Source organism: Aplidium turbinatum, chromosome 8, assembly GCF_918807975.1.
Source record: "Aplidium turbinatum chromosome 8, kaAplTurb1.1, whole genome shotgun sequence".
NCBI lineage: Eukaryota > Metazoa > Chordata > Ascidiacea > Aplousobranchia > Polyclinidae > Aplidium > Aplidium turbinatum.
The window spans coordinates 1,606,798-1,627,458 of record NC_137479.1 but is presented as its reverse complement, the minus strand read 5'-3'; the positions used below and the strand labels follow the sequence as shown (position 1 = coordinate 1,627,458).

At 37.6% G+C, this 20,661-nt stretch overlaps 1 protein-coding gene and 1 pseudogene across 6 annotated transcripts in view; one reads left to right on the top strand and one right to left on the bottom strand.

Moving 5' to 3' along the window:
• The window catches only part of LOC145775695 (myoferlin-like), a 213,718-nt gene that overhangs the window by 148,423 nt on the left and 44,634 nt on the right, over positions 1–20,661 (top strand). For all 6 annotated transcript variants that reach the window (XR_014290170.1, XM_082587040.1, XM_082587039.1 and 3 more), the window contains 4 exons: positions 2,881–2,985; positions 3,052–3,177; positions 3,414–3,503; positions 15,624–15,781. Coding sequence is in view for 5 of the 6 variants with exons in the window: in XM_082587040.1 (XP_082443166.1) it covers positions 2,881–2,985; positions 3,052–3,177; positions 3,414–3,503; positions 15,624–15,781 (479 nt within the window). In the remaining variant the exon portion in view is untranslated. The remainder of the gene's footprint in view (positions 1–2,880; positions 2,986–3,051; positions 3,178–3,413; positions 3,504–15,623; positions 15,782–20,661) is intronic.
• On the bottom strand, positions 963–1,060 carry LOC145776465 (U6 spliceosomal RNA; annotated as a pseudogene).

Genomic DNA, 20,661 nt, shown 5'->3' with positions numbered 1-20,661 from the left:
AAAAATAAAGAGCCCACAATGTAGATGCTAAACTCATGTTCAGCAAGCGCTTCGAAAATTATACTGTCAGCACTGAAGATGAAGACAGTTAAGTTTTCGAAACCAGTGTTGAACATGAGTTTAGTGTCTTTCAAAGTTTAACTTTCAAACTTTCAAACAATTAGAACACAATTTCAAAAGGTTTGTAAAATAAAGACGACTATCGTCATTACTTATACAGTACTTTAATAAAATGCCTGAGTAACCAACTTTGTACTTAAAGAAATGTAAAAAAAAATCCAATAACTCTTGTTGAAAATGTTGGCCTATATGCAAGACGACCTGTGGTAAGTTTTTGATGTTTTGACGCAATTTATCAAATTATGCTAGAAACTTCACCAGTCCTAAAACAAAGCTAACACGTTTATCTAAACCAGGGGTCACCAACTGGCGGCCCGCGGGCCGCATGCGGCCCGCCACGCTGTATCGCTGCGGCCCGCGGAAGGTATCAGCGTACAAGTATAACCAAAAATACTTTTCTTAAGGAGTTAAAGAGCACGAAAGCAAAAAATACTTTCCGGGAAGCATATTTTCGCTTTGCATATGATTTCACCACCGACCAATCAGATTACAGTTCTAGGTGGAAGTTGCTTAAAGTTATTCCAATGCGATGTCTAACCACACTGTCCCAGTGGTTGATTAAAACGTCTGTTTTCGAATTTCGAAATTGTCTGTGAGCATGGGGTGGCTTAATTTAAGTTTGCAAATGTCATGTAAACACTAGTGTGCGTTTCACCGTTATTGTGTTTCACGAGCAGTGTTCTCTTTATGCAAGTTTTTGTTGGCAAAATAGGTCGGTGTGCCAACTCCATTTATAATAAATTGGCAAAATATTATATATAAATTTAAAGACTTTTTCTGATTGTATTATGAAAATATTTAGCTTAGTAGGCTACTGCAAAATGTTTTTTTGTTTTTTTTAAAGAAATATGGAACGCTTCACGATTTTGCGTGTCATCCTTGCGCAGGAGCCATGCTAATCTTCTCTGTATCGTTCCAATTTTAGTATATGTAGGCCTACTGCCGAAGCAAGTACTACAAAATGTTGTTAATCAACAAATTCTTGCCACGCTGATAAGCACCGCAAGTGACAGTTGTCTATAATAAAAGAAAGACGGTTTTATAGACTCTCACAAAAAGGATAAAAAACCAACTCATTGCTTTTTTAGAGGGAAGACTGTTCATGAATTACGATAGAATTACGATTTTTCGATGATTTCCACAAGCGTTTGTTTCATGGTGCCTGTTTTTTTTTCCCTGTTATTGGAACCTATTTTTCGCTGATATGTTTGCAGGTCACTATTGTTGCCTGTATTGCGATGTGTCAAACATTTCCTTGTACTGAAATTGTTAATTGCAAGATATCATTTGTGAAGCGAACTGACAACACCACTCTTGCTTGGCGATGAATATTCTGATGAAACCGCTCGCCTCGTTATAAGTGCGCAAAACAAGTGGCCTCGTTTATTAGGCATTGTTAAAAAAGTCAAAAGTGTTGTAAAAGGAGCTTAGCCTGGCAGCAGCATTGTTCGATTAATTGTTAGCATTGTTAAAATGGCAATAGCGTTGTTAAGTTTGTTGCTGCGGTATTCTAACATAAATATGAACAACATGTAACGCTGGATACGAAATGCGTTCTTTTCTAGCATAAAAGTCAACTTACCTAATATTTTATTAGTGCGGCCCGCCACAGCTCTCCTTAGTGCCAAAGTGGCCCGCATGCAAAAAAGGTTGGTGACCCCTGATCTAAACTAAAGGATATAAATTCTTTTAATTACACAGAACCGCGCAGTGTATAGCTGGTACAACGACTCCGTGGTTTTACGACTTTGCCACAGATACTATGTAGCTGCAAAAGTCATGGTATGCCTCGTCTAAGTTGCACGTTTCAGGTGATGGTAACCGTGCCATAAACAGACTGTTTTAATTGTATCTAGTCATCTTTTTTGAAGTTTTGTCGCTTCACCGGCGCATTTGGGACAAGTGCCAGGATGTTTATGACGACGCTGAAAGAGAGACCAAATTAGAAACTGGTTGCTTTCTTTGGGTTCCATAGGGCGGCCGGGTGATTGGTACCGGTCGAATCATCCACCAATTCTCCGTCGTTGCTTGAGTTTTTGTTGCCTAAGTCGGTATACTGGGGGGGTGGTGGCTTGTAGATATCTGAGATATCTATGCACTCCCACTCAATCGCGGCATCAGTTGAAGATTGATCGACAAAAGCCAACTTCAGGTTTTCCGCACAACCGTGACAATATCGTTTTTCATGCTTAGAGTAGACCTGGCTAGCATGTAGTTGGGAAAAGTTAGTTTATCTATGGAAGCGCAGTGAGTCTGTTTTAAAAAGACAACAAAGGGGAAAACTGCCCAACAACTTTAATCTTGCTTGTTTTATTCTCCGTTGGCCCTTGCAGCTGGGGTATCCGGGTAAAGGCTCTTTGTTAACAAGTTTCGTTTTGCATCTATCAGATATTGCAGATGTTATTCACGGAATAGAGCGCCGGGAGCCACTTGTTGTTCATCTCAGGAAAAAAATTGATATCACCAGATTGCTTTAGCATGTTTCTAGGAAATTTGACGCCAGAGCATAAAGACTATACTTTTGAGTCGTTTGAAAACTTTCAGAGTGTAAAACAAAGACAATTAGTAGACTTGTTTTTTTTCTCTATTGCAGACCAAAGGAAAAATACTGTAATCCCACACACCACCAATTTTACATAATATGTTTAAATTTACTGAACCAAACGACATATTCACAAAAGTGATGATACAATAAGTATGAATGGTTGGCTTTGGGTATTTTGTTTGTCATATTTTTCATGAACCCCAACGTGATTGCAGATGGTTCGACATGATGAGATAGACTGGTGGTCAAAGTATTACGCTTCGATCGGAGATAGTGGAAAATGTGGAGATTACATGTCGCTCGGGCTCGATCTTATCAAGGTAGTTTATCTTGAAACAAGTTTTGGTTGTTTGTTTGACTGGTTGTAAACCTTGAAGCTGTCGCAGATTTACAAGAATGAGCTGGAAAAGGAAGAAAATTTCAATTACTTTTACGATTTCATTGAAACATTCAAACTGAACAAAGGAAAACATGACAGAAGTGAAGAACCTGAGTTTGCTGGAGAATTTAAGGTAAACTGCTACATAATCCTTCTCTCATCTCGATCTTACGAGAAGGGTAACGGAAAATGCTGAGTCACCAAACATGTCATGAGCATTCGTCGTGGTTCTCATCAAATTAAATCTGTTATATTAATTAGAGAAAGTTTACTTCCTTTGGTTACATTTATTCCAGAAGAAATTAGGATTACAACACGTGATAATATAAGTTGAACGCAATCTGTTATTAAATTTCGTATAATTTTCAGGGTGCATTCAAAATTTACGAACTTCCAGAAGATGTGAACGAACCGTTGCCCAAGAAATTCTTTGCGCAACCCTTGTCTACAGACCCTGTGGTAAGTCACAGAAACATAAACAAGTTACAAACAACATTGATGAACATCAGCGTTAAAAAGTATCAGAAACATGATGTGGTGATATTACAGTATTGCCAGGAAGGTTTTAAGCGGTTTTGAATGACAATTCAGACCCTCGACCTCAAAGGCACGACGTCGAGAGCAATGGGATTCAATAGAAACCTTGACAACACTCCAATTGACACTGTTTCTTAGATCTGGTTCATGCAGCAATGCTTTACTTCATCATCAACAAGTCATGCCACTGCCGGCAGATGGCCTCCACATATGTTTCCACACCATTTCATTCATTTCCACCACACCACCTTTTTTTCGATCTCTGTTTAGTTCATTTCGCTTTCTTGATGTCCATTCTGTGTTTTTTTTTTGACCCATATGCTGTCTGTCATTCTTTCTACTTGTCCCGCCCCGCCCATTACCACCTTAGACTTGTTGCTGTTTCAATGACAATTCTTCACTTTATTGTATTTAATTCGAACAGACTTTTAATATTTCCGATTTTATTAGAATAAACACGAGAGATGAGAAAGTCACCACCCTGCATTGTGACCTTACTATAACTGCATAATGTCTGTGTAAATATTCTATTTTGTGAAAAGTACTCGGTTCGCAGCGGATCGTCATCTCGTATTCATTATTTTAAAGATGTTTGTACGGTATCTGCAGACTACAATACCTAAGGACTGTAGTATACATACGTCATAGGTATACTACCAAGAGGAAACTCGGCTCCAGAACACCATGGAAGAGGCAAGATAGTAATTTTGACAAAATTTGGAGAGGGGGCGCGCTATGTCTAACAAAGTAAAAATTCTGCGAGAAAACTCACACTGCATTATTGAGGTCCGAAGAAAAAAGATAGTAGAAATAGAAATTCAAAGAAAAAGAAGAGGTGTGCCAGAAAACATCTATTGGACTGGCCCATGATACAAGAAAAGAGTCCACAGAGAATACCAACTGATATGCATAAATCAACAAGTGAATATAGAAATATCAGTAACCTCTCAAGTACTTGTAGCTCCACACAAAGTGAAAATTACTTAACTTTTAAGTCTTTCAAAGAGTTAAAAGTCATGTAATTTTCTCTTTGTGTGGAGCTACAAAACTTGAGAGGTTACTGATATTTTTTTATTCACTACTAGAAATAGAGTTTGGGGATTTGGCTTTTTGAAAATAATGACAGATTTCATCTTGTTATGGTCATATCTTGTGCACAGCCATTTGGGCTCCAACAACGTGCCCTGTTTGGGAAGTACTCATTGCTGGAAACACGATCATCAAATCAAAACACTATACAAGAAACAGATGATATGTAACAACTAGGTTAAATGACGTTATGACAGGGTTGGTTGCTATAAGTAGGTTAAATGGCATTCCCATTGGCTTGAGTGACCTGGAATTTTCACATGAGATAAGCGAAGTGTGGTTACAGCAAATGTACAACAACGTAACTAAATTAAAGTGTAACGTGGGCTATTCTAATGGAACAAAATCAAATCGTAAAATTCGCACGAAAATGTTCTGTATGTATATATTCCACTGCTCAACTTTTATCAACGCTACATAAATGCTGATGATTTTCCAGTCATACGGAAACATGCTTTGAAATATGTGTCTCTGCTTGGAAGCACCTACCGTTGCGAGCAGTTTTTTTCCAAATCGAATCTAACAAAAAGTCGGCTTTGCTCCAGACTGACTGATAAAAACGTGAAGATGCAGTTAAGAGTTGCAACATCTTCCGTGTCAGCAGACATCACACGACTCACCAAAAATAAAAACTTTTAGCCATCCCACTAGCTGTAAAAGTAAAATAAATCATTGTCTACTTCACTGCATTTTTTACCTGTAAATAAAATTTCGAAATTTTTAGTGGCCCGCCTGTGTTATTTCTCATTTTATTTGACCCGCAATACTAAAAAGGTTCCCCACCCCTGATATAGGGGCATCAACTTCTTTTTTCACTGTATTGATGCGTCATTCTGAATTTTTAATCACCGTGCCGCATTCACACTCCAAGTAGACCAGTTAGTTAAACAAGAGGTTATTCCTGACTTTGTCACTTTTGTAATAACTGTTTATTAGTTGAAGTATTTCATTACTTTTTGAAATGTAATAACTAGGACAAACAAAATTTAATAAAATCAAAATATTTCTGCCTTGTTTAAAGTTTTTGAAACGTTCATAAACTAAATTTCAGACTGATACGACGAGAAGCTTATCAACTTTTTTTTACATGATTTTTATTTTCATCTTTAATAGTTTATTAAAGATATTGATTTTTTGTTGCAATTCTAACTTAATAATCTGTTTGGTGCAGTTTTTAAGGTAATAACTACGGCCAGAAAAGTGATTCAAGTCATTTTTTTGTGGTACATAAACTGATGAAACTGATAACAGTGAAGATCTACGTTGTCGTGAGCTCTGTGTAAGATGTTATAAAGTCATAAAAAATCATATTTTCTGTTTTAGGTCATAAAATATGACTTTTAGCTTAACATGCAAAGATCGAACCCTAGTAACTTCGTAGATGTAGTTCAAGCAGCTGCTGTAGACATTGAAATTTAATAATTTGTAGATTTATGAGACACAGTCGCGTGCTCTGGAGTGGTGTCGAACTGGCGTCGCGCAGACGCTCCACCATTCGACTACACAAACGTATTATCATAACTCATAATATCTTGTAAGTAGATGATGTTTTTTGTTCGTAAACAAACTTTTTCACTTCAACTACACAAACAAAATTTACGAACACAAAGGTCTTTTTCTGTTAAAAACAATTGAATTATTTTGTATTTGTGCAATTACTGTATTTTAGAGAAATTTTGTCTGGTTGTCAACATTTCACTAAACTTTAAAATGTTTGTATTTCAAAATAGTTGCACGTAGCTTTCCGAACAAAATTTTTAAATAGATTGAGTTTCGATTTTTTAATTTTTTAAACACAAACGGCTTACGAATAACGAATATTCGTGTTCGTACGAAGAGCATAGTTTGCAACCTTGGATATTTCTCGAGCACTGTATGCAAATTTGTTGAAATGCCAGCTTACTTCAGCATCTGTGGTGCAATCATTTCTCTTTTTGAAATCAACACTTTGTCCAAACAGAAATTTTACAGACGGAAATTTTGTATACTACCTTATTCAAATAGAGCTATTTAATAATTATTCATTCATTTATTAAATTATAATTTATTAATTAAATAAAATTTATTCCTTATGATGCTTCTTTTAGCGTGAAACAGGCTGTAGAGGATTTAAAAAGGAATAACTATATTTGATGTAATTTGCTCTGCTTGGCTTTTTTACTAGGCATTGAGTACTTATTGTAGTATTAATAGTATTTATTGTTTAAAATTGTACTTAAATGTTTATTGATCAAAAATACGTTAGACATTTGAATTCTTGTAGTGACTTTCAAGTATTTGTTCGTTGTTCGAATATGTCATTGTTTAAAATACATGTAAAAGCTTGCATGCTAGTTGTAAACTACGGAGATTATAATTACTTAATGCTTAAAAAGTAAAGTCACATGCTGTCATATACTTAAAAAAAATAGTCATATTTTTCGATTTTTCAAGTCATAAAAAACTTGCCCTAGTGATAACATTACTTTTTTCCACTACTGGACGATTGAAAAATAGCTTAGGCGTGGAAGGCTGGTATTTTGATATTGATATTTTCTATTTGATATTTCACCACATTCGCACAGTGTGCTGAGGACCTCCATTCGAAATAATATTTGGCAAGAGACAGGAACTTCAAAGGCAATATCTTGAAGCAGTAGGCTACTTGATGTTAAAGTATAGCAGGGCTATAAAAACCTTGTCAGTAATTTCAGGGTATATAAAGACACTGCGGTGACTTTCTTTACTTCTGGTATCATTAAGTCTTCCATATTTTTATTTCATCAGAAAAAGAAAATGTTCTTAATTAACCGTTTAATTTCTAGAAGCTTCGTATTTCACATTTGAGTTGTAAGCGCAGGAAGTTATCGGTCAAAATTTTCAACACCTATGGTTAAAACTTCAAGTTTTTAGGTCACAAAATTGATTTCCCTAATACTGTAATAATATGGCCTAATAAAATACGTCATTTTCTTCCAGGTAATTTGTGATTTATAAATTTTTGTTAGGGTTTCGTGACGCGCGCGAATGTAAATCATAGGTTCCGCCGTGGCAAAAAGGTTAAAGAGCGCTGACTTAGATCACTGTCACGAGTTAACTAAAAAAAAAGACTTAAGAATAAGCAAAAGATGAGTAAGGGCCAGTAAAAGTCCTTACAGTCATAGCCGTAGGAGATGGGGGGGCAGGGGGGGCGGTCGCTCCCCCGCTGAAAAAAAAACGCCGCGAATTTGGGCAAAAATCTGCACTTATTTGGGCAAATCAATCTTATCATGATATTTCGACATTTTACCAGTTTAGAAACTTTACGTAATTGTTATAATTTATGAGATATATACATTAATATTTTCTAATCAATGTAAAATGCATTTTCATCGATTTTGAAAATTGTTGCATGTGGTATTGCAATTTGGGCACAATGATAAGTTTCGATTCAACACCACCTGCAAAAAGTAAAGTGTAAAAGAACGTAATTGGCAAGCAAAGTTAAGCTTATTAGTACCGATATTCACCAGCATGTACATAGGCTGCATTTCTTCACAGGTGAGATTTCTAAGCTTGCTGGGTAGCCTGCTAATAACCTTATGAGGTTTTTGCTTATTACTTTATGTGCATTTTGTATGTAATATATACATTAACATTTTTCTTTAAATGTTAAATGTAGTGTCATCAATTTTGGAACTTTTGTATTTTTTATATTGCAATTTGGGCAGAATGTTAAGCTTCGATTCACGATTCAGTATATATCTGCAGAGTGTCAATGTAAAAAAATGCAATTAGCAAGCAGAGGTACCGGTAAGCTTATCACTGAAGTTCATTTGGAATTAGGATATACACTACGGTACATTTTTTGCTGGTGGAATTTTGAAACCCTGCTTTGTACTGGTAATCTTATGAGGTTTTTTGCTTCTTTCTCTATATTCTACTAATGTATGATAGCCTATTTATTTGTAAAAATATTTGGGCAAAAATGTTCAGTTATTGGGCAAATCAATCTTACCATGAGTTTTCAAAATCTTTCTAGTTTAGGAATTTGTTTATAGTGTTGCATTTTGTATGAAATACATTAACATTTTTTTTAAATGTTAAATGTAGTGTCATCAATTTTAAAACTTTTGTATTTGGTATATTGCAATTTGGGCAGAATATTAAGCTTCGATTTAGTATATATATGATATATCATATCTGCAAAATGTAAAATAATGCAATAAGAAGGCAGAGGTAAGCTATTACTAATAATCATTAGGATATACACTACATTTCTTCATTGGTGGAATTTTGAAACCCTGCTTTGTACTGGTAATCTTATGAGGTTTTTTGCTTCTTTATCTATATTCTACTAATAAATTTATTTGTAAAAATGTCCAGTTATTGAGAGAATCAATCTTACCATGAGTTTTGAACATCTTACCAGTTTAAAAACTTTGTATATTGTTATAGTGTAATATTTTGTATGACATACATTAAAATTTTCCCATGAATGTAAACAGTGCCATCTTCAATTTTGGAAAATATTTAGACCGAGAGCCTACGACAGAAGATTTCACCCCATAAGGTACAAAAGGTTTGACCCCTTGAAGTTACTGGGGTCAACCATGTCACTCACAAAAAGTATGGAAGATTGACCGCGCCGAGTGGATCTGGTCCCTAGAGCCCCCTAAAAAGCCCAAAAAGGGGGTTAATTTCACCCCATAAGGTACATGGACCAAACTTGGTGAAAACGAAGTTCTATGTCAGGACATCACAAAAATATCAAATCTAACAATATTTTCGAGTGGAAAGGTGATGTAAGACCCCCCCGAAAGTGACCCCCCGGGGGGTTAATTTCACCCCATAAGGTACATGGACCAAACTTGGTCAAAACGAAGTCTTATGTCAGGACATCACAAAAATATCAAATCTAACAATATTTTTGGGTGGAAAGGTGATGTAAGATGCCTTCAAAGTGACTTCCCATAATGTGACCCCCTCGGAACGTTTATTTCACCCCATAAAGTACATGGACCAAACTTGGTCAAAATGAAGTCTTATGTTTGGACATCACAAAAATATCAAATCTAACAATATTTTCGAGTGGAAAGGTGATGTAAGATGACTTCAAAGTGACTTCCCATAATGTGACCCCCTCGGAAGGTTTATTTCACCCCATAAAGTACATGGACCAAACTTGGTCAAAACGAAGTCTTATGTCAGGACATCACAAAAATATCAAATCTAACAATAGTTTTGGGAGGAAAGATGATGTAAGACTCCCCCAAAGTGACCCCCCAGGGGGTTAATTGCACCCCATAAGGTAGGCTACATGGACTAAAGTAGGTTAAATCGAAGTCTTATTTCACGGCATAACAAAAATATCAAATCTAACAATATTTTCGGGTGGAAAAGTGATGTAAGATGTCATCAAAGTAACCCCCAGAGGGTTGATTTCATCATAGAGTACATGGACCAAACGTGGTCAAAACGAAGTCTTATAGGACACCACAAAATATCAAATCTAACAGTACTCTCAGTTGGGAAGATGATAAAAGACCTACCCAAAAGTGAATCTCCTCCTATAGTTTAATTTACTTCATTCCTTACTCGAACCAACCTTGGTGTAACGGAAGTGCTATGCCAGGACAGTACCAATGGATTAAATCGAAAAATATTTTTATATAGGTTTTGGTGAAATACATTCACAAGCTGTCCCATGATGCATGAAATGGAATTATAGCCTACTTTACAAACAGTTTTTGTATAAATCATATTCAGTCAATCTAAAAAAGGCAACAGGACGTAACAATACATGGCTTTGTAACACCAAAAACAGAAAGTACATAAGAAGCATATAGGCTACAGTCATGGGCGCCGATCGCTCTCTAAGATTGGTGGGGACATTTACTAGGAAAGAAAGGGCAGACGAGCGAAGCGAGCTGAAAGATTGGGGTCTGTTCAACAAACAAACAAATAGGCCTACAGTAGATAGGCTACAAGTCTAATGCGATGTATTTTAATTGTCTGTGTCAGCATTGGACAGCAGAAGTCCAAACACTGCAACTCGGCAACGAGTCTCCGGCGAACTAAAAACGAAGTCCTTGGTTGATCCTTGGCTTGTAATGAAGGTTGATCGAATTCAAAACTTTATTGTGCACATAGCAGACCATTGCATGATTTGGCCGTTTCTGTGTCATGGTAGATCGTAACAAAGTTTTGATACGTCGCAAAGTTGAAAATGAGCGTTCAGCTGAACACGAGCGGGCTGGTGATATGAGCAAAAGTTCCACTTGCGGAAACATTTGCCGAACAGCGGATTGTATCTTCTTGAATATCATTCGAAAATCTTGTGCAAGGGACTCTGTGTCAAAGAACTGATGATAATCGTCTACCAAATGTGATTGTAGCTTTCCACTAAAGAGTGATTCTTGTAGAATTTTGTAGTGCTCAAGATCGGTCGACTTGAAATAGTCAGTAAGATTTTGCTGCGAGCTGTCAATGACTGCAAAATACTCTGACCGATCGATCTTGAAGTTTAGGAGGTTGACAATGGCCATGTCCACACTGAAGACGATTTGGAACGTGACAAGTCTTTTAAAAATTGAGTAGGGTAAGAGTTTTTTCAATTGAAAAAAAGCTGCCTGTCAGCCTTCCAACTGCTGATTTTCCTATATACAATTTTTTGCCAAACCGGTAAAGATATTTCAGCAGCTCTTAACCTCAATGTAATAATAACTGAAAAAATAGCTTTTTTCTTATACAAAAGTAACACAAGCTACACTTACTGCACTACATGCTGGTACGACTCTTTCAAAGTAATTCTAAAACTCTGCACTGTGTGGCCCTGGCGTAACCAAATTAAATACAATTTGCGAGTTACACTAGGGTTTCTCTGCCTAATAAAACATTTCTACTACGGTTGGGGCTTCCTCGCATAAAACAAAAATGTTGTCCCCTCCTTTCAACATATTTTAAACGTTTAACTGGTAAAATTGTGACATTCGGGTAATATTTTCCCTTTTACGTTACAAAAATAATGTAAAAAGATGATGGGGACATGTAAAAAGATGGTGGGGACATGTAAAAAGATGGTGGGGACATGTCCCCACTGTCCTATAGGGATCGGCGCCGTGGCTATACTGTAGCCAGAAAATTGATCCAAGATCTTGATACGACCACTAAATGTTGACTTAATAGAACAACTGACTATCCAAATAAGACGAAGAATAAGACAAAAAAAGTGAAAGCGACAGCAGTGACAATGAAGAATAAAGAAACGACCGTTTACATTTACACAAACAATCTCTGTTTATGAATGAACAGTTACAATAACTGATTAGAGACATGAAGCAAATGGCATTAAACAAAAATTTACTACATTGGGTTTATTGGGTTATTTATTGTAGCAGCTGGAAAATGTTCATTACTGCCTGAATTAACGTTCCAAATGATTCACTTCGAAACGTTTTGATTTGGATAGTCAGTTGTTCGATTAATTCAACATTTAGTGGTCGTATCAAGATCTTCGATCAATTTTCTGGCTACTGTAGCCTATATGCTTCTCATGTACTTTCTGTTTTTGGTGTTACAAAGCCATGTATTGTCATGTCCTGTTGCCTTTTTTCGATTGACTGAACATGATTTATACAAAAACTTTTTGTAAAGTAGGCTATAGTTCCACTTCATGCATCATGGGACAGCTTGTGAATGTATTTCACCAAAACCTAAATAAAAATATTTTTAGATTTAATCCATTGGTACTGTCCTGGCATAGCACTTCCGTTACACCAAGGTTGGTTCGAGTAAGGGATGAAGTAAATTAAATTATAGGAGGAGATTCACTTTTGGGTAGGTCTTTTATCATCTTCCCAACTGAGAGTATTGTTAGATTTGATATTTTGTGGTGTCCTATAAGACTTCGTTTTGACCACGTTTGGTCCATGTACTCTATGATGAAATAAACCCTCTTAGGGTTACTTTGATGACATCTTACATCACCTTTTCACCCGAAAATATTGTTAGATTTGATATTTTTGTTATGCCGTGAAATAAGACTTCGATTTAACCTACTTTAGTCCATGTAGCCTACCTTATGGGGTGCAATTAATCCCCTGGGGGGTCACTTTAGGTGAGTCTTACATCATCTTTCCTCCCAAAACTATTGTTAGATTTCATATTTTTGTGATGTCCTGACAAGACTTTGTTTTGACCAAGTTTGGTCCATGTACTTTATGGGGTGAAATAAACCTTCCGAGGGGGTCACATTATGGGAAGTCACTTTGAAGTCATCTTACATCACCTTTCCACTCGAAAATATTGTTAGATTTGATATTTTTGTGATGTCCTGACATAAGACTTCATTTTGACCAAGTTTGGTCCATGTACTTTATGGGGTGAAATACACCTTCCGAGGGGGTCACATTATGGGAAGTCACTTTGAAGTCATCTTACATCACCTTTCCACCCGAAAATATTGTTAGATTTGATATTTTTGTGATGTCCTGACATAAGACTTCATTTTGACCAAGTTTGGTCCATGTACCTTATGGGGTGAAATAAACGTTCCGAGGGGGTCACATTAAGGGAAGTCACTTTGAAGGCATCTTACATCACCTTTCCACCCAAAAATATTGTTAGATTTGATATTTTTGTGATGTCCTGACATAAGACTTCGTTTTGACCAAGTTTGGTCCATGTACCTTATGGGGTGAAATTAACCCCCCGGGGGGTCACTTTCGGGGGGGTCTTACATCACCTTTCCACTCGAAAAGATTGTTAGATTTGATATTTTTGTGATGTCCTGACATAGAACTTCGTTTTCACCAAGTTTGGTCCATGTACCTTATGGGGTGAAATTAACCCCCTTTTTGGGCTTTTTAGGGGGCTCTAGGGACCAGATCCACCCGGCGCGGTCAATCTTCCATACTTTTTGTGAGTGACATGGTTGACCCCAGTAACTTCAAGGGGTCAAACCTTTTGTACCTTATGGGGTGAAATCTTCTGTCGTAGGCTCCCAGACTAATTGTATTTGGTATGTTGCAATTTGTGGAGAATGTTAAGCTTCGTTTTAGTACCTGTGAATTTTCCAGTGTTTGATTTCATGTTTTTGTGGACTACAGTTGAATTGTTTTCTATAAAAAGAATTTTTTGTATTAACTGCTGTTTGTGTTTACTGGTCCTAGGGTTGATATGCTCAGCTATTTACCATGAATGACACAGTATTATAGCAATCAATGATCAAATATACAGGCAAGTGTTATGTTGTTTTGGCATCCAATTCATGCAGTTAATATATCGGGCAATGTAGATAGTATGATATTGATGATGTTGTCTGTATTTTCTGGCAAGGATTGAGTTTGAAACTATTACCTATAGGATAGGCCTATGAGTTGTTTTAGTTCAGTGCCTACGATTTCAGTAGTTGCTTCATCATGAACTTAAAATATCTTGGTAATGATGTTAATGAAAAAACATTGGCTACAACTTCACTGTAATGAGATCAATATTCATACTAATTAATAGCAACTTAGCTTTCTTCAAAGGTGCAAATTTGATGCTCATAGTATGATAAATTGTCGAATTCTTTTCAGGTTGCAAGGTTTTAAGTAGCATGGAGTAAGTAATGTTACTTTAGTTTGATGAGTAAATAGGTTGTCATTTTAGATTTTTTCAATGCAAATTTACGAACCTTGAGTCTTGAGATTTTGAAATGATCTGAGGGCATGGATATTTAGCCACTGCTGTCCAGTTATTGTTGAATTCTCAGTTTAATTTGTTGTTGAATCCAGTTAGGCCTGTATATATATATACATATTTTTGTGCCACAAGAAAATTATTTCAATTTGATGGTTTATTAAGTGTAAAGTTAATTCAGCCTTGTTTTGCTGCCTGTGTTTTTATAGTACACTGCCAAGTTGATGAAAACGTTTTTTGAATTTGATGACTTATTTCAATTTGATGGTTTATTTAGTTTAAAGTTAATTCAGTCTTGTTTTGCTGCCTGTGTTTTTGTACACTGCCAAGTTGATGATTGTGGAGTTCTTAGACTACACTATCTCAGAGGTTGTGAGTAATATTGTGTTTTTCACAATATGTTTGCAAAGGCAAAATTTGGGCAAAGTTTGGAAAATTTGGGCAAATTTTGTTCGCCCCCCCAAAATTTTTTACTCTCCTACGGCTATGCTTACAGTCATATTCCTTTTGATGGTACACAAAGTTGTGAACCTGATAACAGTGAAAGAACTACGTTGTTATGAGTTCTGTTTAAGAAGTTGTAAAGTCATAAAAAGTCATACTTTTTGTTTTAGGACATAAAACAAGACGTTTAGTTTAGTTTTTACTTTAAAATGCAAAGATTAAACCCTAGTAACTTCGTAGATGTAGTTCAAGCAGGTCCTGCAGACATTGAAATTTAATAATTTGTGGATAAAGGGACAGTAATAGTTCTCATGTTGAATTTCATGAAGCATTGGAAGTGGCATTTTCATGGTTTTCTGTTGCCTAATAGCTCTTGCTGTTTGATATCAATTTGACAACATCTTGAACCATTATGTCGTGACACACAATCTGGTCTCTGAATATTATAAACACTTGTCACTTGCAGTAGGTCAGACCGTACAGTCAGTCATATCAGAGTTATACCTTCTATGGGTTAGCCAACGCTGAAATCTTAAGAGCTAACATTGTATAGTAGGCTACATGAAATTGCACTTGAATACTTATTTGATTACATGCATTAAACATTTGAATTCTTCTGATTTTGAAATGAAATAAGTTTTTTGTTCGTTGTTCGAATATGTTATTGTTCAAAATACATGTAAAAACCTGCATGTGAGTTTTAAATTACGGAGATTAACATAAATTTGATTCTTAAAAAAATAGCATCATATATTGTCATAATGTCATATATTTTCAAAAGTTACAAAGTTTTCGATTTTTTTGGGGTAATAAAAAGCTTGCCCTACTGAAGATGAGTCAGTGGGTCATTTGCATATAATGTTTCAGGAACTAAAAGTTCGAATTTACGTGGTTCAAGCATTTGAACTTGCACCTCAAGATTCAAACGGATTGGCTGACCCCTATTTGAAAATTAAAGTTGGAAAAAAACGGATCATTGATCGTCAAAATCATATTCCCAACACCTTGGAACCAACGTTTGGCAGGTTAGAACAATTCCTGTTATTAACGTTTTCAACAGTGATTTAAATGTGCTACTGTACTTTGCCTGTAATTCGTAGCTTGCTTAATGAATAAGTCAATGCATAGTTGCATACCACTGGGAAACAACTTCCAAAACAGTTTTCTTGACTTCGATTCTTCTCTTCATTTAGGCTGATGCCGGGGTGATGATTTTAAAACTGCTGCCAACTCAAACCTTGATTCCAAAACTGTTTTCTTCCATCACATTTTCTTCTATAATGAAAATTATTTTCTCACATTTTGATTTAGTTTGTTAAATTAATGTCAACTGATAACAACTCTTTTAAATGCCTCTTTTTTGCATTTCCTGGCCTGTCAATTTGAATACAAATTAAGGCTGGCTTATTCGATGGTCCATAAATTGGAAACTTATTAAAGATAAACGTTTTCTTGGATCAATGTTAGAGCTAGAAAAGAATTCTTGGTTCAGTTATTTTCATACCTGACCATCACAGCAAAAACAATACATGTTAACATAGCTTAGGTCTAGAAAAAGATAGAAGCAACAAAACGCGAACGTAAAAACGTGCGCGTGAAGAACATTGCCAAGGGCATTCTTGGAAATGCTGTACACGTACAGTGAATGACATTGACGTTGAAGGGTCTGTGGTTTCACAACAACCAATATAGTTTAAGTGGGTCGTTATCAATGTAAATGACGGCTTTCTGCAAGTATTGTCCATTCAAAGGCCAATCAGATTTCATCCTACAATTGTAGCCAAACTGGGATGGTTCATTGCTAACCTGCAATATTGATTTATTGTGGGTGGATATGATGCTTGCAATATTCGGAGCGCAGCTATAGCTTTCCTTAATACTGTAGTATTGCGGTTGAAATTCTTATGCAATGTGTGATGGGGTGGAAAATGTTTGAAAATAAATCTAAAAAATTCTCTACCGATGTTACTACCACCCTGCAAGCTGAAGGAGAATTAAATCATAAAGTTTTTCATATTTTAGAAAGGAATATTGACGCTTACATGGAGTTTTTTTTTAATTGAACATTTGATATAGTCGACTTTTACTCATCCATTACAGAGGAATTCTCGTGCAAAGCAATCGATTTTGCCAAATCATTTATGAATACAGTATAGATGATTATATTATACAAACAATTTTCCACGCTCAGAAATCATTGTTTCCTGATGGTAGTGATACTTGGTCTAAAAAAATGGTTTGTTTGATGTTACCGTTGGCTTATTTGATGGTGCTGAGGTTTGCAAGTTGGTTGGTTTACATATTTTGAACGAACTTTTTGGTAATATTGACATGCAGATGCTTGGATTGTACCGTGATGATGGTCTGGCAATTTTTCGTAATTTATCTGGCCCAAAATTTGACCGTTTGCGAAAAAATGTTATTTAATTATTCAAACAATATGGTTTGAGTATTACAGTGGAAAGTGGCTTAATTGAAACTAATTTTCTTCAAGTAACTTTGAATTTGCTATCTGGTAAATTCTGAGTCGAAAAATTGAATAGCTTAATCCTCCTTTCAGCTTACAGGGATAGACGGAAGCTTCTTGTGATGGTCCCTGGACAACAAGTGGCTCACCATGCTGGGATTCTGAGTGTGAAACTCTCTACCTCTCCTACCTAAACGCTATACCTGGTACTGCTTCTAGCACCGCCGCCACCAGATTACTTAAGCGGCTAGACGTAAAGAAGCTTGAGCGATGGAACGATGCCACCCGAAACATCGACTTCTCACACTCAAGCCGCAAAGCATGGAGCATCATCAACAACCTTACTGGGCACTCAGCAAACTCCCCTCGCCAGTGTTCTGTTTCTGCAAATACCATCGTTTTCCAGCTAGTGCAGAATCGAGTCTACAAGACAAAGGACCGCAAGGCATCCCGCCTTGTCGCTAAGGAGGTATTTGCCCTGTGACGAGTGAACACACCACAAGAAGAAACAATCTCTGAAGACTTCACTCCAGAAGATTTCACCATCGCCCTCCGCCTAGCAACACAACACAATTCTCCAGGGACGAATAAGATCTTCCCAAAGCTTGTGCTCCATGCTTGCCCTGCCCTCAAGTCCTGGTTACGTAGATTCATTTCTTCCTGCTTGCACCACCTCACAATCCCAAAATATAGAGAAGAGCTTTAGTAGTTGCGATCCCTAAGCCTTAAAATCCACCAAAGGACCCAAGGAGTTATCACCCGATATTCCCCCTTTGTGTTCCTTTCCAAATCCTCGAAAGGCTGATCTATGCCTGCGTCAACTCAATCATCGACTTGCTCCTTCCAAAGGAGCAAGCTGATTCCGACGGGGAAAATCTACTGTGGACCAAGTCACACTCTTGACCCAAGACATCGAGAGTTGCTTTGAGGCAAAAAAGAAGGCCGGCGTTATCTTTCTGAATCTTTCAGTAGTCTACGACACCGTATAGCACCGCTTCCTTACTTGCAAGCTGCTTTGCCTGCTTCCAGACCCACATATGGTCCATATGATCATGGAACTTGTCAGGAATCGAGGCTTCACCGTCACCACCAGAAACTCACGGCAAAACAAACTGAGACGCCTAAAAAACTTAATAAAAACTATGGGCAATCGATCGTTGCGCCACGGTAGCCGACGCCTTATTCAGGCATTATCGATGATGATGATGACAGAGATCAGTCCTGGCTCCTCTTCTTTTTAATATCTACACCTACGACCTGCCAAACACGGTGTCAGCAAAATACGAATATGAGGATAACCTGGCAATTCTCCACTCTACAAGTCATGGTAAAACCTAAAAGACGCCCTGAGCCAAGACACAAAAACCCTCCCAGCTTATCTCCAAAAACATCTCCAGACATCTCCTGAAACTCAGCGAAACCAAAACTGTGGAAGCAGCTTTCTATCTACACAATTAAAAAGCTGGTCGTGGGCTGACTATCCATAATAATGGAAAACCTCTGTCTTTCCTCCCAGAACCAAAGTATCTTGGAGCAACAGATCACTCACGTACCGCCACCATTTGGTTTCACTGCGCAAGAAACTGTCATCCCATGCTGCGCTACTCAAGTGCCTGACAGGTTCTAGCTGGGAATTGACACTTTGCTTATAACAGCCTTGGCCCTTGTCCACTCCTCAGCAGAGTACTGTGCACCTGTATGGTGCCGCATTGGGCAATGGTGCCGGATGCTTGCGTCTCACACCATTGGACAATCTCTCTATTTTTACTGGCATCCAACCTGCTGAGCTTCGTCGCAAGAAGCCACTCTGTCTCCTGGTCAATGAGAATTAGAGCCAAACTACCTTCTCCACTTCAAGGTCTTTGCTCTCTTAAACGAGCGCCCCGCCGACAGCAATTAAGATACGCATTCGTGCCAGCCGCTCAACTTCTGCTTAAAGAAGCTGACGAACAAGATATCTCTGCGGCTAATTGGGCGGACAATAAATGGAATTCTGAATGGAAGTCAAGCACCACCAGACTCCATTCGTTCATCTCCGCCGCCGACACCTGTCCCATCGACCTGACATTACAAAGACAGGCGTGGGTGCGCCTCAACCGTATTCGTACGGCGTCGAACTTTTCCGCTCAACCATGCTCCAATGGGGAATGGTTTCTTTCTCCTCTTGTGAGTGTGGTGCTGAGGTACAGACCGCAGACCACATCTTCAGCTTGCCTAATGGAATGGAAGGTCTGCGTGTCTTGGATGATTAAACCAAAGACTGGCTGCTGTCTAGCAGCCTTCCAGTGTAGTCCGAGAACATCGTGAATCTGGGGTGATAAAAGGATAGACCCTCGGCCCCAGTGGCTCATGCGACGACGACGAGCTTGCAGGTTAATAGTAACATCGGTAGAGAATTTTTTAGACTTCTTTCCACACATGTTCCGCCACATCACAGATTGAATAAAATTTTCAACCGCAAAACAATTAAGCTAAACTATAGCTGCGGCCCGAATATTGCAAGCATCATATCCACCCATAATAAATCAATATTGCAGGTTAACAATGAACCATCCCAGTTTGGCTACAATTGTAGGATGAAATCTGATTGTCCTTTGAATAGACAATGCTTGCAAAATGCCGTTATTAACAAAGCTACCATTGATAACGACCCAAAGGTCCTAAACTATAATGACAAAGGATGTTGATCTCAAAATATCATGGTCCATCCACAGATATGTTTGCCCATATAGCAGATATAATTGTAGACCTTTCAATGTTGTCAACACAGTTGCAGACCCTTCAATGCTATCAACACAGTTGCACACCCTTCAAAGCTATCAACACAGTTGTAGACCCTTTAATGTTGTCAACACAGTTGCAGACCCTTCAATGCTATCAACACAGTCGCACACCCTTCAATGCTATCAACACAGTTGCAGACCCTTCAATGTTGTCAACGCAGTTACAGACCCTTCAATGCTATCAACACAGTCACAGACCCTTCAATGCGATCAACGCAGTTGTAGACCCTTCAATGATGTCAACGCAGTTGCAGACCCTTCAATGCTATCAACACAGTCACAGACCCTTCAATGCGATCAACACAGTTGCAGACTCTTCAATGCTATCAACACAGTCGCAAACCCTTCAATGCTATCAACACAGTTGCAGACCCTTCAATGCTGTCAGCACAGTCATAGACCCAGTGGCGTAGCCAAGGGGGGAGTTTTGGGGGTTACAACCCCCCCCCCCCCTTTGGCACGCGTATGACGTCACGATATAGAGAATAATGCTTTCAGTCTAAAAAAAAATTGCCTAATTTTAAACAAAATTGCATTAAAAGAGCGCGTTTTGCCAATACCAAACATCTCAGCCAGGAATTAGCAACAAGAAAACATAGAGACTAAGCTTTATTTCCGAAAAATGCCGAAGAAAACTTGATCTTATCCTTTTGCT